The sequence below is a fragment of the Oncorhynchus gorbuscha genome, linkage group LG03 (genome assembly GCF_021184085.1).
Source record: "Oncorhynchus gorbuscha isolate QuinsamMale2020 ecotype Even-year linkage group LG03, OgorEven_v1.0, whole genome shotgun sequence".
NCBI lineage: Eukaryota > Metazoa > Chordata > Actinopteri > Salmoniformes > Salmonidae > Oncorhynchus > Oncorhynchus gorbuscha.
In genome coordinates, this window is record NC_060175.1 from 72,763,919 (window position 1) to 72,789,410 (window position 25,492).

The window sequence follows — 25,492 nt, forward strand, 5'->3', positions numbered from 1 at the left end:
GAGCTCTCCAGAAGGACTTAATGGGAATGAGCTCTCCAGAAGTAGTTAATGATGGGAATGAGCTCTCCAGAAGTAGTTAATGATGGGAATGAGCTCTCCAGAATGAGTTAATGATGGGAATGAGCTCTCCAGAAGGAGTTAATGATGGGAATGAGCTCTCCAGAAGGAGTTAATGATGGGAATGAGCTCTCCAGAAGGACTTAATGATGGGAATGAGCTCTCCAGAAGGAGTTAATGATGGGAATGAGCTCTCCAGAAGGAGTTAATGATGGGAATGAGCTCTCCAGAAGGAGTTAATGATGGGAATGAGCTCTCCAGAAGTAGTTAATGATGGGAATGAGCTCAACAGAAGGAGTTAATGATGGGAATGAGCTCTCCAGAAGGACTTAATGATGGGAATGAGCTCTCCAGAAGTAGTTAATGGTGGGAATGAGCTCTCCAGAAGTAGTTAATGATGGGAATGAGCTCTCCAGAAGGACTTAATGGTGGGAATGAGCTCTCCAGAAGGAGTTAATGATGTTAATGTCAAATCAAAGTAGCAGAATAGTTGGTAGGTACTAGCCAAACATCAGGAGTGAGATACTAGACGATTGTTGTCTGACTTGTATGAAAAGACCACGATTTACTACCTGATTGCACATGGGTATTCATTACATAATATTAATACCCTGAAACAAAAAATACCAATAGAAAAGTGACGATGGTAGGTTATTGAGTTAATGATAAATGAATATCACAGAGGGTATTTCACAGAGGGTCAGCCTAAACATTCACTTGTCCACTGTATGTAGCCCAAGTAAGCAGTGGCCTAAGATCTATTTTCAAACACTTTCATTTGATACTGTACCAAAATGCAGTAGCTTGTTGTTCTCCGAAGCTGTGTGTGGAACTGGACACCCTGACGATTGTCTTTCTTCCTCCCCAGAAGTGAGTAATGATGTGTGGACCACGGACTACAGTAGTGTCCTCTTGGTGGACCCCGGGTCCATGCTTTCCGTGCTGCCCATGCCGCTGAGGAGAGGCTTCTCAAGAACCTGTTTGCCCGCTACAACAAGCTGTCCCGGCCTGTGGCCAACACCTCCGATGTGGTGCTGGTCCACTTTGGCCTCTCCATCGCCCAGCTCATCGACGTGGTTAGCAAACTCAAACAACTCGTTTAGTTATTCACATCATTTTGTTGTAATTGACAGATGCACTGGGGTGAAATCTTTAACTTCAACTTCAGTCAAATTTCCACATGTCAAAAGGAAACTAGTGATTTAGGTAGAAGTTAGGATTCACTGAGTTTGGCCACACTGTAGTGCAATATACTTTTTTCAAACATGACTTGATCTGTTTTTAGTCTTATTGATAGGCTGAAACACGGTTGAAGACAGGTTGTGTCTCAGGGGCAAGACCTATGCCAGGACCCTTCATTTCAAGAATTTAAAGCGCTTGCACCCCCCCAAGAAACTATGAGAAAGTTATTGACTCGAGAGACTGTAATAAACCTACACAGCGGGTTGGATTTTAAAAGGCAAATACAATCATTGGTCTTCACAGCCTTTAACTCATTAATTAAAAGCTTTAGATTAAACTTGTGTACCATGTTTCCTAGGGGGACGGTCCTCACAATGTTGACACACAATTAAAAGGCTTACTCTCTACACTTGCCTGCTTTGCTGCCTCTAAAAGAGTCATTTCTGGCTAGAATTACCGGCCAATGATTACCCAAGGGCGTCCTCATAGTCCTGTCTCAGTCCTCTCAGGCAACTGGGTGGTATATGGGGACAGTGAATTGGGAAAAAGAAACCTGTGAGAAGAAGTGACAGCTCAGCTCTGTGTGTGGCACTTGTGAGTAGAGAACACAGGCAGATTTTTTTTCTCCAAAAGGAATGTTACATTGTGTTGTATTCACACATTTGTCTAATGTTTATTTTGTAACTTAGTCATGAAGCATATGGCTTTCTTGGGACAAATAGGACATAGGCGTTTAGGGACCAAAAGCTGCTCATTAGAAATTCAACAAGCACTTGTGGGTAGCATATTGTTTGGGTTTTCAAAATGCTTTACAGGACTGTATTATCATACATTATTCACCACTATGCATACTTTAACCCAAATGTTCATCTTGGAACATCTTGATAAGTATTTTGAAAGGAGGGAAAGGGGATACCTTGTCAGTTGCACAACTGAATGCATTCAACCGAAGTGTGTCTTCCGCATTTAAAGGTTCAATATGCAGAAATTGCTCCACCATTTCCTGGTTGCAAAAATTATAATAGTTTGCCTAATTTCAGTTTATCATTGTACCATCTAAACTGCTGTGAAGTATCTGTTCAATATCCACAATATTGTGTTTTCAGCTCATTTGAAGGCGATGTACAAAAACCTAAAGTAAAAGACGCAAAAGTTCAACTTAAGAACGGCAAGAATTGAAATAGCGCACATAGAACTGATCTACCGCTCTTAGACTTGCTTTCAATAAAAATAACAGATCTATAATGCAGATTTCAATATGAATTTGGTCGGGACGCCCACTAAATTACATATTGCAGTTTTAACACAAAGAGAGGTGCAGGGGCTGCCTTAATAAAGGTCCACATCATTGACTCCCAGGGAGGAGTTGTTGTGGGGACTAACTGCCTTGCTCAAGGGCAGAACAGCAGATTTTTCCAACTTTTGGTTACTGTCCCAACGCTCTAACCGCTAGGCTACCTCCCACACCAAAGTTGACATTAGTAGGTTATTTGAGGCAAAGCAGTGCAATCTCCCTGAATATTTGTGTGACCTTATGTGTCTATAGATTAAGAATGTTTTTGGAAGAAAAAAATGATATAGATATATACAGTGGGAGAACAAGTATTTGATACACTGCCAATTTTGCAGGTTTTTCTACGTACAAAGCATGTAGAGGGCTGTAATTTTCATCATAGGTACACTTCAACTGTGAGAGACGGAATCTAAAACAAAAATCCAGAAAATCACAATGTATATTTTTTTTGCATTTGCATTTTATTGCATGACATAAGTATTTGATACATCAGAAAAGCAGAACTTAATATTTGGTACAGAAATCTTTGTTTGCAATTACAGAGATCATACGTTTCCTGTAGTTCTTGACCAGGTTTGCACACACTGCAGCAGGGATTTACTTATTTTAGATTTTTGATTTGACCCCTTTTTTTCTCCCCAATTTCATCGTATACAATTGTTTTAGTAGCTACTATCTTGTCTCATCGCTACAACTCCCGTACGGGCACCGGGAGAGACGTAGGTTGAAAGTCATGCGTCCTCCGATACACAACCCAACCAAGCCGCACTGCTTCTTAACACAGCGCGCATCCAACCCGGAAGCCAGCCGCACCAATGTGTTGCAGGAAACACTGTGCACCTGGCAACCTTGGTTAGTGTGCACTGCGCCAGGCCCGCCACAGGAGTCGCTGGTGCACGATGAGACAAGGACCGGCCAAACCCCGGCCAAACCCTCCCTAACCCGGACGACGCTGGGCCAATTGTGCGTCGCCCCGCGGACCTCACGGTCGCGGCCGGTTACGACCGAGCCTGGGCGCGAACCCAGAGTCTCTGGTGGCACAGCTGGCGCTGCAGTACAGCGCCCTTAACCACTGTGCCACCCGGGAGGCCCTGCAGCAGGTATTGTGGCCCACTCCTCCATACAGACCTTCTCCAGATCCTTCAGGTTTTGGGGCTGTCGCTGGGCAATACGGACTTTCAGCTCCCTCCAAAGATTTTCTATTGGGTTCAGGTCTGGAGACTGGCTAGGCCACTCCAGGACCTTGAGATGCTTCTTGCGGAGCCACTCCTTAGTTGCCCTGGCTGTGTGTTTCGGGTCGTTGTCATGCTGGAAGACCCAGCCACGCTCTTATTGAGGGAAGGAGGTTGTTGGCCAAGATCTCGCGATACATGGCCCCATCCATCCTCCCCTCAATACGGTGCAGTCGTCCTGTCCCCTTTGCAGAAAAGCATCCCCAAAGAATGATATTTCCACCTCCATGCTTCACGGTTGGGATGGTGTTCTTGGGCTTGTACTCATCCTTCTTCTTCCTCCAAACACGGTGAGTGGAGTAGTTTAGACCAAAAAGCTATATTTTTGTCTTATCAGACCACATGACCTACCATTCCTCCTCTGGATCATCCAGATGGTCATTGGCAAACTTCAGACGGGCCTGGACATGTGCTGGCTTGAGCAGGGGGACCTTGCATGCGCTGCAGGATTTTAATCCATGACGGCGTAGTGTGTTACTAATGGTTTTCTTTGAGACTGTGGTCCCAGCTCTCTTCAGGTCATTGACCAGGTCCTGCCATGTAGTTTTAGGCTGATCCCTCACCTTCCTTATGATCATTGATGTCCCATGAGGTGAGATCTTGCATGGAGCCCCAGACCGAGGGTGATTGACCGTCAGCTTCCATTTTCTAATAATTGCGCCAACAGTTGTTGCCTTCTCACCAAGCTGCTTGCCTATTGTCCTGTAGCCCAGCCTTGTGCAGGTCTATAATTTTATCCCTGATGTCCTTACACAGCACTCTGGCCTTGGACATTGTGGAAAGGTTGGAGTTTGTTTGATTGAGTGTGTGGACACTTGTCTTTTATACAGGTAACAGTTCAAACAGGTGCAGTTAATTCTGTCATGCTGGTAAAAGAGGACCCAAAAGCGACTTAACAGAAGCAGAGTTTAATAATGTTCAAAACGGAATAACTGACATCCTCTAGATTTGTAGAGGGGAAAACAACTGGAGAAGCGGCCACAGACTGCAGGTCGCTTCGGGTAGGCGCCGGCCGTAGTCGACTGAGACACCTGCTCACACGCAGCGTCTGATGAAGGCACAAAACACGACAGAACAGGGTGATACACAATCACGGCAAAAAACACGACAGGACAGGGCGAAACGCAATCACAGCATGGTGAATACAATATAAGGAACCGACGGAACAGGAACGGATTACAAAGGAATAAATAGGGAATCTAATCAGGGGAAAGGATCGGGAACAGGTGTGGGAAGACTAAATGATGATTAGGGGAATAGGAACAGCTGGGAGCAGGAACGGAACGACAGAGAGAAGAGAGAGCGAGAGAGTGAGAGAGGGAGGGGGAGAGAGAGGGATAGAACCAAACAAGACCAGCAGAGGGAAACGAATAGCATGGGGAGCACAGGGACAAGACATGACAATAAATGACAAACATGACAGTACCCCCCACTCACCGAGCGCCTCCTGGCGCACTCGAGGAGGAATCCTGGCGGCAACGGAGGAAATCATCGATGAGCGAACGGTCCAGCACGTCCCGAGACGGAACCCAACTCCTCTCCTCAGGACCGTAACCCTCCCAATCCACTAGGTATTGGTGACCCCGTCCCCGAGAACGCATGTCCATAATTTTATGTACCTTGTAAATAGGTGCGCTCTCGACAAGGACGGGAGGGGGGAGGGAAGACGAACGGGGGTGCGAAGAAAGGGCTTAACACAGGAGACATGGAAGACAGGATGGACGCGACGAAGATGTCGCGGAAGAAGCAGTCGCACAGCGACAGGATTGACGACCTGGGAGACACGGAACGGACCAATGAACCGCGGAGTCAACTTACGAGAAGCTGTCGTAAGAGGAAGGTTGCGAGTGGAAAGCCACACTCTCTGGCCGCAACAATACCTTGGACTCTTAATCCTGCGTTTATTGGCGGCTCTCACCGTCTGTGCCCTGTAACGGCAAAGTGCAGACCTCACCCTCCTCCAGGTGCGCTCACAACGTTGGACAAACGCTTGAGCGGAGGGAACGCTGGACTCGGCAAGCTGGGATGAGAACAGAGGAGGCTGGTAACCCAGACTACTCTGAAACGGAGATAACCCGGTAGCAGACGAAGGAAGCGAATTGTGAGCGTATTCTGCCCAGGGGAGCTGTTCTGCCCAAGACGCAGGGTTTCTGAAAGAAAGGCTGCGTAGTATGCGACCAATCGTCTGATTGGCCCTCTCTGCTTGACCGTTAGACTGGGGATGAAACCCGGAAGAGAGACTGACGGACGCACCAATCAAACGACAGAACTCCCTCCAAAACTGTGACGTGAATTGCGGACCTCTGTCTGAAACGGCGTCTAACGGGAGGCCATGAATTCTGAATACATTCTCAATAATGATTTGTGCCGTCTCCTTAGCGGAAGGAAGTTTAGCGAGGGGAATGAAATGTGCCGCCTTAGAGAACCTATCGACAACCGTCAGAATCACAGTCTTCCCCGCAGACAAAGGCAGACCGGTAATGAAGTCTAAGGCAATGTGAGACCATGGTCGAGAAGGAATGGGGAGCGGTCTGAGACGACCGGCAGGAGGAGAGTTACCCGACTTAGTCTGCGCGCAGTCCGAACAGGCAGCCACGAAACGGCGCGTGTCACGCTCCTGAGTCGGCCACCAAAAGCGCTGGCGAATAGACGCAAGAGTGCCTCGAACACCGGGATGACCCGCTAACTTGGCAGAGTGAGCCCACTGAAGAACAGCCAGACGAGTGGAAACAGGAACGAAAAGGAGGTTACTAGGACAAGCGCGCGGCGACGCAGTGTGCGTGAGTGCTTGCTTAACCTGTCTTTCAATTCCCCAGACTGTTAACCCGACAACACGCCCATAAGGAAGAATCCCCTCGGGATCAGTAGAAGCCACAGAAGAACTAAACAGACGGGATAAGGCATCAGGCTTGGTGTTCTTGCTACCCGGACGGTAAGAAATCACAAACTCGAAACGAGCGAAAAACAACGCCCAACGAGCTTGACGGGCATTAAGTCGTTTGGCAGAACGGATGTACTCAAGGTTCTTATGGTCTGTCCAAACGACAAAAGGAACGGTCGCCCCCTCCAACCACTGTCGCCATTCGCCTAGGGCTAAGCGGATGGCGAGCAGTTCACGGTTACCCACATCATAGTTGCGCTCAGATGGCGACAGGCGATGAGAAAAATAAGCGCAAGGATGAACCTTATCGTCAGACTGGAAGCGCTGGGATAGAATGGCTCCCACGCCTACCTCTGAAGCGCCAACCTCGACAATGAATTGTCTAGTGACGTCAGGAGTAACGAGTATAGGAGCGGACGTAAAACGTTCTTTTAGAAGATCAAAAGCTCCCTGGGCGGAACCGGACCACTTAAAACACGTCTTGACAGAAGTAAGAGCTGTGAGAGGGGCAGCAACTTGACCGAAATTACGAATGAAACGCCGATAGAAATTAGCGAAACCTAAAAAGCGCTGCAACTCGACACGTGACCTTGGAACGGGCCAATCACTGACAGCTTGACCTTAGCGGAATCCATCTGAATGCCTTCAGCGGAAATAACAGAACCGAGAAAAGTAACGGAGGAGACATGAAAAGAGCACTTCTCAGCCTTTACGTAGAGACAATTCTCTAAAAGGCGCTGTAGAACACGTCGAACGTGCTGAACATGAATCTCGAGTGACGGAGAAAAATCAGGATATCGTCAAGATAGACAAAAACAAAAATGTTCAGCATGTCTCTCAGAACATCATTAACTAATGCCTGAAAACAGCTGGCGCATTGGCGAGACCGAACGGCAGAACCCGGTACTCAAAATGCCCTAACGGAGTATTAAACGCCGTTTTCCACTCGTCCCCCTCTCTGATGCGCACGAGATGGTAAGCGTTACGAAGGTCCAACTTAGTAAAGCACCTGGCTCCCTGCAGAATCTCGAAGGCTGATGACATAAGGGGAAGCGGATAACGATTCTTAACCGTTATGTCATTCAGCCCTCGATAATCCACGCAGGGGCGCAGAGTACCGTCCTTCTTCTTAACAAAAAGAACCCCGCCCGGCCGGAGAGGAAGAAGGCACTATGGTACCGGCGTCAAGAGACACAGACAAATAATCCTCGAGAGCCTTACGTTCGGGAGCCGACAGAGAGTATAGTCTACCTCGAGGAGGAGTGGTCCCCGGAAGGAGATCAATACTACAATCATACGACCGGTGAGGAGGAAGGGAGTTGGCTCGGGACCGACTGAAGACCGTGCGCAGATCATGATATTCCTCCGGCACTCCTGTCAAATCGCCAGGTTCCTCCTGAGAAGTAGGGACAGAAGAAATGGGAGGGATGGCAGACATTAAACACTTCACATGACAAGAAACGTTCCAGGATAGGATAGAATTACTAGACCAATTAATAGAAGGATTATGACATACAAGCCAGGGGTGACCCAAAACAACAGGTGTAAACGGTGAACGGAAAATCAAAAAAGACATAGTCTCACTGTGGTTACCAGATACTGTGAGAGTTAAAGGTAGTGTCTCAAATTTGATACTGGGAAGATGACTACCATCTAAGGCAAACATGGGCGTAGGCCTGTCTAACGGTCTGAAAGGAATGTTATGTTTCCGAGCCCATGCTTCGTCCATGAAACAACCCTCAGCCCCAGAGTCAATCAAAGCACTGCATGTAGCACCCGAACCGGTCCAGCGTAGATGGACCGACATAGTAGTACAAGATCTAGATGAAGGGACCTGAGTAGTAGCGCTCACCAGTAGCCCTCCGCTTACTGATGGGCTCTGGCCTCTTACTGGACATGAAATAACAAAATGTCCAGCAACTCCGCAATAGAGGCACAGGCGGTTGGTGATCCTCTGTTCCCTCTCCTTATTCGAGACGCGAATCCCTCCCAGCTGCATGGGCTCAGTCTCAAAGCCAGAGGAGGGAGATGGTTGCGATGCGGAGCAGGGAAACACCGTTGATGCGAGCTCTCTTCCACGAGCCCGGTGACGAAGATCTACCCGTCGTTCTATGCGGATGGCGAGAGCAATCAAAGAGTCCACATCTGAAGGAACCTCCCGGGAAAGAATCTCATCCTTAACCGCTGCGTGGAGTCCCTCCAGAAAACGAGCGAGCAGCGCCGGCTCGTTCCACTCACTAGAGGCAGCAAGAGTGCGAAACTCAATGGAATAATCCGTTATGGACCGTTCACCTTGGCATAAGGAAGCCAGGGCCCTAGAAGCCTCCTCACCAAAAACTGAACGGTCAAAAACCCGAATCATCTCCTCTTTAAAGTTCTGGAATCTGTTAGAGCAATCAGCCCTTGCCTCCCAGATAGCTGTGCCCCATTCTCGAGCCCGGCCAGTAAGGAGTGAAATGACGTAAGCAACCCGAGCTCTCTCTCTAGAGTATGTGTGGGGTTGGAGAGAGAACACAATCTCACACTGCGTGAGAAAGGAGCGGCACTCAGTGGGCTGCCCGGAGTAGCAAGGTGGGTTATTAACCCTGGGTTCTGGAGGCTCGGCAGGCCAGGGAGTAACAGGTGGCACGAGACGTAGACTCTGGAACTGTCCAGAGAGGTCGGAAACCTGAGCGGCCAGGTTCTCCACGGCATGGCGAGCAGCAGACAATTCCTGCTCGTGTCTGCCGAGCATGGCTCCTTGGAACTCGACGGCAGTGTAACGAGCGTCTGAAGTCGCTGGGTCCATTCCTTGGTCGGTTCCTTCTGTCATGCTGGTAAAAGAGGACCCAAAAGCGACTTAACAGAAGCAGAGTTTAATAATGTTCAAAACGGAATAACTGACATCCTCTAGATTTGTAGAGGGGAAAACAACTGGAGAAGCGGCCACAGACTGCAGGTCGCTTCGGGTAGGCGCCGGCCGTAGTCGACTGAGACACCTGCTCACACGCAGCGTCTGATGAAGGCACAAAACACGACAGAACAGGGTGATACACAATCACGGCAAAAAACACGACAGGACAGGGCGAAACGCAATCACAGCATGGTGAATACAATATAAGGAACCGACGGAACAGGAACGGATTACAAAGGAATAAATAGGGAATCTAATCAGGGGAAAGGATCGGGAACAGGTGTGGGAAGACTAAATGATGATTAGGGGAATAGGAACAGCTGGGAGCAGGAACGGAACGACAGAGAGAAGAGAGAGCGAGAGAGTGAGAGAGGGAGGGGGAGAGAGAGGGATAGAACCAAACAAGACCAGCAGAGGGAAACGAATAGCATGGGGAGCACAGGGACAAGACATGACAATAAATGACAAACATGACAAATACAGGTAATGAGTGGAGAACCGGAGGGCTTCTTAAAGAAAAACTAACAGGTCTGTGAGAGCCTGAATTCTTATTGGTTGGTAGGTGATCAAATACTTATGTCATGCAATAAAATGCAAATTAATTCTTAAAAATCATACAATGTGATTTTCTGGATTTTTGTTTTAGATTCCGTCTCTCACAGTTAAAGTGCACCTATGATAAGAATTACATACCTCTACATGCTTTGTAAGTAGGAAACACTGCCGATTTTGCAGGTTATCAAATACTTGCTCTCCCCACTGTATATACATATACACACAATGCCTTGGTAAAGTATTCAGACCTCTGGACTTTTTCCTAATTTTGTGACGTTAGACTTATTCTAAAATTGATTCAATCGATTATTTTTCCTCATCAACGTACACACAATACCCCTAATATGACAAAGCAACAACAGGTTTTTAGACATTTTTGCCAATTTATAAAAAATAAATTAAAAATATCACATTTACGTAAGTATTCAGACCTTTTACTCAGTACTTTCTTGAAGGACCTTTGGCAGCGATTACAGTATTGAGTCTTCATAGGTATGATGCTACAAGCTTGGCACACCTGTATTTTGGGAGTTTCTCCCATTCCTCTCTACAGTTCCTCTCAAGCTCTGTCAGGTTGGATGGGGAGCATTGCTGCACAGCTCTTTTCAAGTCTCTCCAGAGATGTTTGATCGGGTTCATGTCAGGGCTCTGGCTGGGCCACTCAAGGACATTCAGAGACTTGTCCTGAAGACACACCTGCTTTGTCTTGGCTGTGTGCTTAGGGTCGTTGTCCTGTTGGAAGGTGAACCTTCCACCCAGTCTGAGGTCCTGATCACTCTGGAGCAGAGTTTCATCAAGGATCTCTCTGTACTTTGCTCCGTTCATCTTTGCCTCGATCCTGACTAATCCTTACTGCTGAAAAACATCCTCACACATGATGCTGCCACCACCATGCTTCACTGTAGGGATGGGGCCAGGTTTCCTCCAGACATGATGCTTGGCATTCAGGCCATGGAGTTCAATCTTGGTTTCATCAGACCAAAGAATCTTGTTTCTCATGGTCTGAGATACTTTAGGTGCCTTTTGGCAAACTGCAAGCGGGCTGTTATGTGCATTTTACTGAGGAGTGGCTTCTGTTTGGCCACTCTACCATAAAGGCCTGATTGGTGGAGTGCTGCAGAGAGAGTTGTCCTTCTGGAAGGTTCTCCCATCTCCACAGAGGAACTCTAGAGCTCTGTCAGTGTTATCATAGGGTTTTTGGTCACCTCCCTGACCAAGGCCCTTCTCCCCCGATTGCTCAGTTTGGCCAGGTAGCCAGCTCTTGGAAGACTCTTGGTGGTTCCAAACTTATTCCATTTAAGAATGATGGAGGCCACTGTATTCTTGGGGACCTTTAATTTTTTGGTGCCCTTCCCCAGATCTGTGCCTCGACACAATCCTGTCTCGGAGGTCTAAGGACAATTCCTTCATGGCTTGATTTTTGCTCTGACATGCACTGTCAACTGTGGGAATTTATATAGACAGGTGTGTGCCTTTCCAAATCATGTCCAATCAATACAATGTTATCACAGGTGGACTCCAATCAAGTTGTAGAAACATCTCAAGGATGATCAATGGAAACAGGATGCATCTGAACTCAATTTAGAGTCTAAATAGCAAAGGGTCTGATTACTAATGTAAATGGGAATTTTAGTTTGAATGAATGTGCAACATTTCTGAAAACCTGTTTATGCTTTGTCATTATGGGGGTATTGTGTGTAGATTGCTGAGGATTTATTTTTTACTTAATCCATTTTAGAATAAGGCTGTAGTGTAACAAAAGTCAAGGGGTCTGAATACCTTCCGAAGGCACAGTATATATTTTTTATTTTTTACGGTACACCCTTCAACTCCATCCTTTTTTTTGTGCAAACAGGATGAGAAGAACCAGATGATGACGACCAACGTCTGGGTGAAACAAGTATGTTCGAATCAAATGCAGAGCTCCATTTTACATTAACTGGACCACAGAATTCAATAGAACACAAATAGAATAGAATTGATCTCTATGAACTATAATTAAAAAAGAATTATAATTAGGTGGGTGCTTATCTAAGTGTGTATTATATGCATGTGTGAAATGAAAATGTCTTTTTTACATATCCCAACACACCCTCGGAGAGTGCGGTCACGGCAAGAGCAATTGGCATAATAGTACTGCACATTTACCTTTGACATATATTATTTGTAATGTAACGTGCCTGCATGAATAGAACATTTCATCTTCATTCCCCCGCAGGAGTGGAATGATTATAAACTCCGCTGGAACCCAGAGGAGTACGAGAATGTCACCTCCATCCGCATCCCGTCGGAAATCATCTGGAGGCCTGATATTGTGCTTTATAACAAGTAAAGTACTTGTTTTTAGGCAATCCTTCACTTCAAACAAGTTGCCTAAGGTGTACCGAAACTAACTAGTGTAATAGTTTGACAGCTGGGCAACAAGTCCTTATCAAAGACTTCAATATTGACTGATGCATATTCCGATTTTCGACTCGAAATTCCAATTCTCCTTTTTTGCTTAGTCTGTCCCTCAGTTCCACTCTGGGGAATCCCCATTGGGACCTGCATGAGTCAGCTTCCCCATCTCAAAGGTCATTCCAATAGTGAACATATGGGGGGGATTTAGTAGTCATGCCCTCAGCCCCTCGCTTTTGCCCCCTCAAGTGTTCTCCAGAGTAGACTGATCATTAACGTTTGTCACCGTTATGGAGTGGAACCGAATGCGTGGACTGAACGAAAAGTTAAAACCAGAACCGTCTTATGTATATTGTCTTATATAGACCACTGTGTTGGTGAGTAACGATTGCGGTTGGGGAAATCCCTTCACAACAAATGGGATGAGTTTAAGAACAGCTGGAAGCATTTAAGCATCGAGCCAAATCTTTCGTCCTTTGTCATTACTTAATTTGGCTAAAATAGATCAGAGAGAAGTCAGTCAAAATGGGCCTGGTCATAAACAAAACGTATTTGATGTATTAAATTGCACAATGCAATACACTAGGAGGGGAATAGGGGACAAAATGTGATTGGATGTGCTTTGGGAGGTCAAAGACAACATCCACCACTGGTGGACACATTTTACATCCTGTAAGAGGACAGTAAGTTGATAAGGATAGCTAGATTGGATTTCTAACCTGCAGCTGGGTTTTCATAACTGGGCTGGTGGCTCGGTAAACCATACAGACATTTGTGAATGATTGGATATCACAAAGAAACTTCATCACCTTTCGCAGTTCATTGCATCCAGACATTTAGTTTCGTGAAATCAACAAATGAACATGTGTGGTCTAATGTGAAAATAGTCCAAGCAAACATGGAAGCATGAGTTCAAAGCTCAGTCAATTATTAGTAGTACACAAATTACATTTACTGTTGGCAGCAGGCAGGCAAAATGCATTGGGGAATTTTGCAAACTCAGTACATGAGTACATGCATTTTGTAGTTAAATGGCAGTTGTTGCTCAAAAATTGTGTTTGTTGGTGTGTTCCTTATTGTACCCGAACATGCAGTCAGTGTTAATATGTTGTATTGTGTAAAATTGTTCATGAATAACGCTGGGTTTTGATCTGTTAAATTCTTCACAAATGCTTAGTGCTAATATAAGTCTGGAAACCAATGCTGACTTAAGAAATCCTTAAAGTAACTGCCATGTTTCCAATGATGATATTGCATGAATAACACATTCAAGGGGTTGCTACTTCTCTAATGTATTTCCTCTGTAGTGCTGATGGTGACTTCGCGGTGACCCACCTGACCAAGGCCCACCTGTTCTACGACGGACGCATCAAGTGGATGCCGCCGGCCATCTACAAGTCCTCCTGCAGCATTGACGTCACCTTCTTCCCCTTCGACCAGCAGAACTGCAAGATGAAGTTTGGCTCGTGGACTTACGACCGTGCCAAGATCGACTTGATCAGCATAGCCAGTGATGTGGACCAGATGGACTACTGGGAGAGCGGCGAGTGGGTGATCATCAACGCCGTAGGCAAGTACAACACCAAGAAGTACGAGTGCTGCACCGAGATCTACCCCGACATCACCTACTACTTCATCATCCGCAGGCTGCCGCTCTTCTACACCATCAACCTGATTATACCATGTCTGTTGATCTCCTGTCTGACGGTCTTGGTCTTCTATCTGCCCTCCCAGTGTGGCGAGAAGATCACCCTGTGTATCTCTGTCTTGCTGTCTCTCACCGTCTTCCTCTTGCTCATTACCGAGATCATCCCGTCCACCTCGCTGGTCATCCCGCTCATCGGCGAGTACCTCCTCTTCACAATGATCTTTGTCACCCTATCTATCATCATCACCGTCTTTGTGCTCAACGTCCACCATCGCTCGCCGCGCACCCACGGCATGCCGCACTGGGTGCGCCGGGTCTTCCTGGACCTGGTGCCTCGAGTGCTTTTCATGAAGCGGCCACCGGCCACCGCCAAGCAGAACTGCCGGAAGCTGATTGAGATGATGCACCGGACCAGCTCCTCGACAGCAGCCAGTCAGTCGCAGTCTTTCTGGGCCGGGGTGGAAACGGGGCTAGGACAGCTTGGACACACAATTCCTGCCACCCCCTCTGACAGCTCCAACATCCTGGCCCTTTCCCCTTCACCATCTCCCTCTCCTACCCAGGGCCTGCCCTTGGAGGAGCACCCCATCAAGGCCCCCCAGCTCTTCTGCCGCTCCCCCTCCAGCCAGTACTCCATCCTCCTTGAGGAGCCTGGCAAGCTCGGGAACACCGCCTCCCCTTTGTCCTGCTCAACCCACTCCTCCACTCCATGCTCTTCCCCCCCGTCTCTGCCGCTGGGTCCGCTGGGTCCCCTGGGTCCAGTCCACTCTCTTCCCCGGGACGAGCCACAAATACTGTCCCCCAACGGGCGGAGCCACAGTGTAGAGCATGTGTTTGACCACCAGAGGGAGTCTAACTGGGAGCCCCCCCAAAGGGTCGGGCACCGCTGCCGCTCCCACAGCTTCCAGTACTGCTGCCTGCACGAGGAAGGGGGTGGGGTTGCTGGTGGTGGCAAGGGCCGAGAGGCTGTAGGTGAAGGAAGGCTAAAGAGACAAGTCCTACTAGACCAACTAGCTAGAGCCTCCTCCACAGAGCCCACTGTTGACCTAGTGATCCGGAAAACCATGGTCCACAGAATATCCCCGTCGATGAGAAGGGCCATAGAGAGTGTGCAGTACATCGCTGACCACCTCAGGGCAGAGGACGCCGACTTCTCAGTGAGTTTGTTGACATTACCTTTTCTGTCAGAGGTCCTTAATTTCCTTATGAACCATAAATGTTTTTTATAACATTCTCTCAATGTTGAAAGTAGCATTGTCTTCTACGAAGATCTTGTTGCAAGGTAGCCCTATGACTTGATATACTGCAGGGGTCTCCAACAGGTCAATCGCAAGCCACTAGTACTGTACCTTGCAGCCCACATATGAGTAGCTCGCCAAACAATTCTGAAAATACATGCAATTGTCACGCTTTCCATTGCAATCTGTCATAAACAAATCTCACAAGTATCAGACACCGCAAGCTCCCAGCTACTATCAAATCAACAAAACATTGACATTCTCCCACCCCTGGTTTGCCACTATTGGCTTAAAAAGCCAAACCTAAACACAATATCAATGTTATTTGCAAACTTTGCCATGAAATGAGCAGCAGCAGTACAGAACCATTGCTAGACCGGCACATTCTTCACACGCTTGATCAATCAATCAAATGTATTTATGAAGCCCTTCTTACATCAGCTGATATCACAAAATGCTGCACAGAAACCCAGCCTAAAACCAGCAGGGTCAAATAATAATAATCACAGTGGTTGTCGAGGGTGCAACAGGTCAGCACCTCAGGAGTAAATGTCAGTTGGCTTTTCATAGCCAATCATTCAGAGTATCTCTACTGCTCCTGCTGTCTCTAGAGAGGTGAAAACAGCAGGTCTGGGACAGGTAGCACGTCCGGTGTACAGGTCAGGGTTCCATAGCCGCAGGCAGAACAGTTGAATCTGGAGCAGCAGCATGACCAGGTTGACTGGGGACAGCAAGTAGTCATCAGGCCAGGTAGTCCTGAGGCATTGTCCTAGGGCTCAGGTCCTCCGAGAGAGAGAAAAGAAGGAAAGAAAGAAAGAAAGAAAGAAAGAAAGAAAGAAAGAAAGAAAGAAAGAAAGAAAGAAAGAAAGAAAGAAAGAAAGAAAGAAAGAAAGAAAGAAAGAAAGAAAGAAAGAAAGAAAGAAAGAAAGAAAGAAAGAAAGAAAGAGAGAGATAAAAAGAAGAGAGAGAATTAGAGGGAGCATACTTAAATTCACACGACACCGGATAAGACAGGAGAAATACTCCAGATATAACAGACTGACCCTAGCCCCCCAACACAAACTACTGCAGCGTAAATACTAGAGGCTGAGACAGGATGGGTCGGGAGACACTGTGGCCCCGTCCGACAATACCCCCCGGACAGGGCCAAACAGGCAGGATATAAACCCACCCACTTTGCCAAAGCACAGCCCCCACACCACTAGAGGGATATCTTCAACCACTAACTTACCATCCTGAGACAAGGCCGAGTATAGCCCACAAAGATCTCCTCCACGGCACAACCCAAGGGGTGCGCCAATCCTGACAGGAATATCACGTCAGTGACTCAACCCACCCCTTAGATGGCATGGAAGAGCCCAAGTAAGCCAGTGACTCAGCCTCTGTAATAGGGTTAGATGCACAATTTAAGGGAAATTACACTTAAAAATCTATTTGTTCGTTTTCAAAAGAAATTGTCTTATGTGATTTAAGCATTGACAAGGACTCAGAACATCCAATTTAGTTGTTTCTCTAGGAACAATTGTAATTTTGAGAGTAAAAAAATAATAATAATTCAATCAAGGGCAGAAATTTGGGAAAATATAAAACAGATTTTATGGGGCCCCCCTTAAGAGTTGTTTATTAACCAGTATTCTACAAGGTATAGAAAACATAGGGCACTACTTTATCTTGTACACTATAGACCCGGGGAAGAGTTGCAGGGGAGAGGAGAAGAATGTACCTATTTGAAAACTAGCAAAAAACAAGTCGCTCGCAACACGTTTCATTTTTTAAAAGTAATGCTAGAAAAGGTTGGAGACCCCTGATATACTGTATATTGTAGTCATGATCCACATGAAAAGGCTTTCGGTAAAAGTAAGGTTTAGCTCTGGGGTATTCAGAAAAAAATGACATTTGAGACTTTTCTCACTACCTTGCCAAATCCATTCCTTCATATTTAATGGATGGCCGCTCCCCTAAATTTGACAATACAAGTCTTTCCAGGTGTCCTTGAGATAAAGTTCCTGTGTTTTCTTTTGAAGGGTTGTGGTATTGCAAGCAGAAAACCAATAGGCAGCAAACCACTTTGAAGTCCTTGGTAAAGATATATCGATAGATGAGAGTCATAGGCAAACAGGTGTGACACAGACAAGCTTTGATTAGCAATTGAGGATTGTTTCTACTGTGAAGAGAAGCTGCTGAATAAACAGGCCAGGTCAATTCCCAGGCAAAGATTGGTGGTCTCTGCAAAAGATAGTAGCACAATGTAGCTAAAGTATATGGCCAGGAGCTCTAGCCAGTGTATACTTCGCTTTGAAACAAATAAGGCTTTACCATGTTGTCCTGAATATTTCATAAGCAAGCTGGGAATGACTGACATTGAAGGGATAGCTTCCACTTGTACTGAAAAAAATCATCCATTCACGAGAAATCAATCAAGGGCATTGACAGCTTGTAAAATGTATGTGCAGAAATTGACAGCTTGTAAAATGTATGTGTGGTGTGGATATTCGAAATGACCATCTCATCTCTTTTCTTCTTCTCCATCAGGTAAAGGAGGACTGGAAGTATGTGGCCATGGTCATTGACAGGATATTTCTGTGGATGTTTGTACTAGTGTGTATACTGGGAACACTGGGACTATTCCTTCCTCCTTGGCTGGCTGGAATGATCTAGAAACCTAGATTCCAGACACAGTGAAACCGCGTGGATGTCCGATTCCGAGAGAGATTAAAGACAAGCGACACAGAGTTACAATGCAAAGTTACCTGTGAGTCTCTCTAGGCCAATATATTTCTAGGTTTTCTAATAGTGGTTGATTTATGGTATTTTATGCCTTTTTTGTTGATTTTTAGATTGAACGTGTAGGCCACTGTCTTTATTTGTGGTTGCCATTGGGCACAGGTTATCATGAGGTTATTCACTAAGACATGGAGGGGGTGTGTCTTTCATTGATTCCACAGAGCATATGAATTCTTTATGAGGCCAAAAGGCTGACAGTGAAAACATCCTTCAAAATTCCATTTTGACATTGATCTGCGTAGCCCAAGTCCTCACCAATGTATTACGAATTACTGCACACGCACGCACACACGCACACCTACCTACCTCAGTGTCAGAGGTGACATGGAAGGTTTCTGATTCATTAGCTTGAAATTCTGAGACTTAAATGAATCTGTTTCAATTAAATGGAGGGTAATGTAAAAAGAAAACAGGAATTTCTGGTTCATCAGGAAAAATCACACCCTATCACAGTTTGTTTATCTGATATTTAATTTTGCCTGATGACATAAATTATATATACAAAAGTATGTGGACACCCTTTCAAATTAGTCGATTCAGCTACTCCAGTTGCTGACAGGTGTATATAATTGAGCACACAGCCATGCAATCTCCATTGACAAACACTGGCAGTAGAATGGCCTTACTGAAGAGCTCAGTGACTTTCAACGTGGCATCATCATAGGATGCCACCTTTCCAACAAGTCAGTTCGGCAAGTTTCTGCCCTGCTAGAGCTGCCTCGCTCAACTGTAAGTGCTGTTATTATGAAGTGGAAACTGCTGAAGCACATAAATATCATCTGTCCTCGGTTGCAACACTCACTACCGAGTTCTAAACTGCCTCTGGAAGCAATGGGATCTTCATGAAATGGGTTTCCATGGCCGAGCAGCCTCACTCAACCTAAGATCACCATGCGCAATGCCAAGCTTTGGCTGAAGTGGTGTGTCGTGATTTTACTCTCATTAATCTGATGACTGTTATTTATCTAATCAACTAACTATGTTTAATTGTTAGCCTATTAAATGAATCATGTAACAAATTACTCATTAGGAATTTGGGGCACCACGAGAGCAGTTGTTGAAAGAGTTACCATCTCCCAATTGAAACTTTTCCTATCACATCCATAAAACAGTCAACGTATTAATCATAACCTTGTATCATATCATCATTCTGAACAGTCGTAACCTCCTGCATCTGCAAAAAACCCAGCCTTACTTATGATTCAGTACTGCACAAATTGGTTTAATTATGTATTTACTAGCTAACTAAATGATAACACAGGATAAACATACACACTTAATACATTAGGAAAAGGTCCCTAGCAGACTGACACAACATATGGCTGCTTCTTACACAACAACATGGAGAGGGAGAGAAAGAGACACTTATCGTTGATACATTTTAGGAACTACTCTAACCATATATTTTGCACATAATCCGCCCTTCCCTCCTTAGGACGGGTGTTGGGCCTTTCAGCGGGACGCTGACCCATTCGGATCTTCACAGGACAGTAATACTCACCGTCATTGGACTCTGGAGTTGTGGAAATGCACTCTCCGGAGTGATGAATCATGCTTCACCAGCTGGCAGTCCAATGGACGAATCTGAGTTTGGCGGATGCCAGAAGAACACTCCCTGCCCGAATGTATAGTGCCAACTGTAAAATTTAGTGGAGGAAGAATAATGGTCTGGGGCTCTTTTCCATGGTTTGGACTCGGCCCCTTAATTCCAGTGAAGGGAAATATTAACGCTACAGCATACAATGAATGAAATTTTAGACAATTCTGTGCTTACAACTTTTTGGCAACAATTTGGGGAATGACCTTTCCTGTTTCAGCATGACAATGCCTCCGTGCATGATGCGAGGTCCATACAGAAATGGTTTGTCGAGATCGGTGTGGATGAACTTGACTGGGCTGAACAGAGCCCTGACCTCAACCCACATCGAACATGTTTGGGATGAATTGGAATGCCAATGGCGAGCCAGGCCTAATCGCCTAACATCAGTGCCCGACCTCACTAATGCTGCTGTGGCTGAATGGAAGCAATTCCCGCAGCAATGTTCCAACATCTAGTAGAAAGCCTTCCCAGAAAAGTGGAGGCTTTTATAGCAGCAAAGGGGGAACCAACTCCATATTAATGCCCATGATTATGGAATGAAATGTTTGACGAGCAGGTGTCCACGTACACTAAATTACCAAAAGTATGTTCACTATCCTAAGACAATTATAATAATCAGCAATAGGGACTCACAGATCATAATAAAGTTCAAATGTATTTTACAACCTGATGAATCAACACAATGTTGATTACCTGTGTTTGGGTGATGAGTGAAATTGATTCTCAATCTGTTTCAGGAGCACGATTTTAATTAACCATATTTGCAGTCTCAGCTGTTCGATATTGATTTTGATGATGGAACAAAGGTAACTTGTCAATGAAAAGAGCACAAAGTCTATTTTTTTATTAAACATGGACAATAGTTTTATCGTTCAAATCTTGGTTAAATGTCGTTCACTGTATGATTTTGTATTTCTCTTGTAACACTGCTATTCAAATGTATCTCTATTGAATAACTTCTGAGTTGTTACATTCAGATTTGAAACCACTATGGATTTGATGAACACATTACTGGTTACCAGTAGCCTCATCAAAGACTGTGGGTCCATAGTTTTCTGTCAAACAAAAGAGAAACAGTGGTAGAAGAACTACATGATGTTGAAACACACAAGTCAATGTAATACAGTGTGCCAGTGCAGTGACTGCATCTGTTCATGTAATATAGATGGTGTGAAATTTAAGACATATGCAAAAGAGTTCATTTTGGAGTTCAAGTGTTAATCCACAAAACAACAAATTGCATAACTGGAGAGCATTTAGATTTGTATTCATCCCATATGCTTGTTTGGTGTTTTCATTGATGGCTGATATGTCACATGATATTGTCTTCCTTATCATTCCAGAATGTAGTTTCTATTCAACCCTTAACCAGCGGGATTTATTAGACTTCTATTTCAAAAAAAATAAAGTATTTGTTTGAAAGTTGCCAATGTGTGTTTATTTCAGTCCAAGCAGTCCATAGACAGCACCAGTCAAAAGTTTAAAAACACCTACTCATTCAAGGAGTTTTCTTCATTTGACTATTTTTCTACATTGTGGAATAATAGTGAAGACATCAAAACAATGAAATAACACATGTAAACTCAGCAAAAAAAAAGAAACTGACCTGGCTAAAAGCGGAGCCTTGTCTGGCAGCGAAACAGTTCATTCAGACTCATTTACTGACTTTTTAAAAACATACTCAGCAACAAAAAAAAATGTCCCGTTTTCAGGACCCTGTCTTTCAAAGATAATTCGTAAAAATCCAAATAATATCACAGATCTTCATTGTAAAGTTTTTAAACACTGTTTCCCATGCTTGTTCAATGAACCATAAACAATTCATGAACATAAACCTGTGGAACGGTAGTTAAGACACTAACAGCTTACAGACGGTAGGCAATTAAGGTCACAGTTATGAAAACTAAGGACACTATAAAGAGGCCTTTCTACTGACTCTGAAAAATGTGAAAAGAAAGATGCCCAGGGTCCCTGCTCATCTGCGTGAACATGCCTTATGCATGCTGTAAGGAGGCATGAGGACTGCAGATGTGGCCAGGGCAAGAAATTGCAATGTCCATACTGTGAGACGCCTAAGACAGTGCTACAGGGAGACTGGACGGATAGCTGATCATCCTCATAGTGGCAGACCATGTGTAACAACACCTGCACAGGATCGGTACTTCTGAACATCACACCTGCGGGGCAGGCACAGGATGGCAACAGCAAATGCCCGAATTACACTATGAAAGCACAATCCCTCCATCAGTGCTCAGACTGTTTGCAATAGGCTGAGAGAGGCTGGCCTGTTGTAAGGCAGGTCCTCACCAGACATTCACCGGCAACAATGTCGACTATGCCACAAACCCACCGTCGCTGGACCAGACAGGACTGGCAAAAATTGCTCTTCCCTGATGAGTCAAGGTTTTGTCTCACCAGGGGTGATGATTGGATTTGGGTTTTTCGTCAAAGGAATGTGCTTACACTGAGGCTTGTACTCTGGAGCGGGATCGATTTGGAGGTGAAGAGTCTGTCATGGTCTGGGGCGGTGTGTCACAGCATCATCGGATTGAGCTTGTTGTCATTGCAGGCAATCTCAACGCTGTGCGTTACAGGGAAGACATCCTCCTCATTCATGTGGTACCCTTCCTGCAGGCTCATACTGACACGACCCTCCAGCATGACAATGCCACCAGGTATACTGCTCGTTCTGTGCGTGATTTCCTGCAAGACAGGAATGTCAGTGTTCTGCCATGGCCAGCGAAGAGCTTGAATCTCAATCCCATTGAGCACGTCTTGGACCAGTTGGATCAGAGGGTGAGGGTGCCTTGGTGGAATAGTCGGGTAACATCTCACAGCAAGAATTGTCAAATCTGGTGCAATCCATGAGGAGGAGATGCACTGCAGTACTTAATGCAGCTGGTGGCAACACCAGATACTGACTGTTACTTTTGATTTTGACCCCCCCACCCCCTTTCTTCAGGGACACATTATTACATTTATGTTAGTCATGTCTGTCTGTAGAACTTGTTAAGTTTATGTCTCAGTTGTTGAATCTTGTTATGTTCATAAAAATATTTACACATGTTAAGTTTGCTGAAAATAAACACAGTTGACAGTGAGAGGACGTTTTTTTTGTTGTCGAGTTTAGTAACCAAAAAAGTGTTAAACAAATCAAAATATATATTACATTTGAGATTCTTCAAATATCCACCCTTTGCTTTGATGATAGCTTTGCACACGCTTGGCATTCTCTCAACCAGCTTCATGAGGTAGTCACCTGGAATGCCTTTCAATTAATAGGTGTGCCTTTTTAAAAGGGAATTTGTGGAATGTCTTTCCTTCTTAATGCATTTGAGCCAATCAGTTGTGTTGTGACAAGGTAGGGGTGGTATGCAGAAGATGGTCTTTTACCAAATAGGGCTAAGTCCATATTATGGCAAGAACAGCTCAAATAAGCAAAGAGAAACAGCAGTCCATCATTACTGTAAGACATGAAGTTCAGTCAATCTGGAAAATTTCAAGAACTTTGAAAGTTTCAAGTGCAGTCGCAAAAACCTCAAGCGCTATGATGAAACTGGCTCTCATGAGGACCGCCACAGGAAAGGAAGACCCAGAGTTACCTCTGCTGCAGAGGATAAGTTCATTAGAGTTACCAGCCTCAGATTGCAGCCCAAATAAATGCTTTACAGACACATCTCAACATCAACTGTTCAGAGGAGAATCAGGCCTTCATGATCAAATTGCTGCAAAGAAACCACTACTAAAGGACACCAATAACATGAAGAGACTTGCTTGGGCCAAGAAACACGAGCAATGGACATTAGACCAGTGGAAATCTGTCCTTTGGTCTGATGAGTCCAAATGTGAGATTTTGGTTCCAAACGCTGTGTCTTTGTGAGACGCAGAGTAGGTGATCAGATGATATCCACATGTGTGGTTCCCACTGTGAAGTATGGAGGAGGTGTTATGGTGTGGGGGTGCTTTGCTAGTGACACTGTCAGTGATTTATTAACCAGAATGACTACCACAGCACTCTGCAGCTAAACAACATCCCATCTGGTTTGCGCTCAGTGGGACTGTCATTTGTTAGTCCACAGGACAATGACCCAACACACCTCCAGGCTTTGTAAGGCCTATTTGACCAAGAAGGAGAGTGAGTGATGAGTGCTGCATCAGATGACCTGGCCTCCACAATCACCACCGGCCTCAACTCAATTGAGATGGTTTGGGATGAGTTGGACCGCAGAGTGAAGGAACATTAGCCAACAAGTGCTCAGCATATGTGGTAAATCCTTCAAGACTGCTGTAAAAGCATTCCAGGTGAAGCTGGTTGAGAAAATGCAAAGAGTGCAAAGCTGTCATCAAGTCAAGGCAAAGGGTGGCTCCTTTGAAGAATCTAAAATATAACATATTTGGGTTAGTTTAACACTTTTTTGGTATCTACATGATTCCATGTGTTATTTCATAGTCTGGATGTCTTCACTGTTATTATACAATGTAGAAAATAGTAAAAAATAAAGAAAAACTTTTGACTGGTACTGTACATCAGTAAGAAAAAAACTTCCAGAAACATATGAAAAACTTAATTGAAACTTTCAGAATCTTGACTTTTGGATAAACCAATCTTCCATTCCTATCCTTTGAGTACCTTAAATACTGAAATTAATCTTGAGACACAATGGCAAATAAGTTATATTTTATTTTTCTTCAGTCTCACAGCTCAATGCACACTGCTGTTTAGAGCCTCAATGAAAGTATCTAATGTTTGACCTGAAGGCTCAGACAGATGTCCTCAGTCCTGACCTCAAGTCCAATGATTGTATTTCCACTGCCTCAGCACAGGAACTAGCATTGATCTGTGTATAGAAAAACACAGACAGAAAAAAATTGCCATTAGGCACGATATGGAACAACAGCACTTTTTAAAAGGTGAAATACTTGCAGCGTTCACTGACTTCAGCAAATGCAAAATAAAAGTTAACTTGGATTGTATTAATTCGAAAGTATGCCCTTTACGTTACACTCTAGAATAAGTCGAGAACACCACATTGTCTGAATCTTTCAGGGCAACGGTGCTCAATGAAATAATCAAATCAAAATGGAAATTAAGAAAACAAAAACAACATTTTTGTTTCCCATTGATACACAATAGTGGGTAGAATTCGATGTCTTGATGGAATAATGATGGTCTGGATAAGACACAAGACTTTGAGTAAGACTATGGTCTGCATTATTGCAATGGCACATGGACATACTGTGCAAACTCAAGTAGTTAATGACATATTGTAGTATACTAATATCAATCTTCTCTTTGTTGGTTTGCACCATTTGCAATATTTAAATAGTTGGCGACAAAAGGTCACGGAACTAAATTAACTTAATAATTAGCACAAAATATCAGGTTATTCAATTCATCTTTGAGAAAAGGACCTTTAATTATCTTTGTGATTATTTTTTCCAGCTTGATTTTCAAACCCTTTGATAACCGATTAAAAATGGAGAATATCAGCATAGTTTGAGTTTAATGAGTCAAATCTGATTAGGCAAACAGATACTGCAAATAGACACTGGGTACAAGAGCGAAACCAGTGCAACAGTCAACCTTCAAATATCTGAAAAAATCCATTGCGCTATGTGGCAGTCAATGTTCTGCTTGGTTTCTTACAGCCCTGTTCTCATGCATCACCTTCAACCTATTAAATCCAGTCAAATATGTTGTCACCAGATTCATATATAGACAATCTCTATA

At 44.7% G+C, this 25,492-nt stretch overlaps 1 protein-coding gene across 1 annotated transcript; it reads left to right on the forward strand.

The window, feature by feature from the left end:
- Positions 1 to 11,949: 11,949 nt before the first annotated feature.
- chrna4b (cholinergic receptor, nicotinic, alpha 4b) lies at positions 11,950 to 18,748 on the forward strand. Its single transcript, XM_046336828.1, has 4 exons — positions 11,950 to 11,994; positions 12,313 to 12,422; positions 13,799 to 15,296; positions 17,910 to 18,748. Exons 1-4 carry the CDS (start codon positions 11,965 to 11,967, stop codon positions 18,033 to 18,035), a joined length of 1,764 nt encoding a protein of 587 aa, XP_046192784.1. The 5' UTR covers positions 11,950 to 11,964; the 3' UTR covers positions 18,036 to 18,748.
- Positions 18,749 to 25,492: the final 6,744 nt, after the last annotated feature.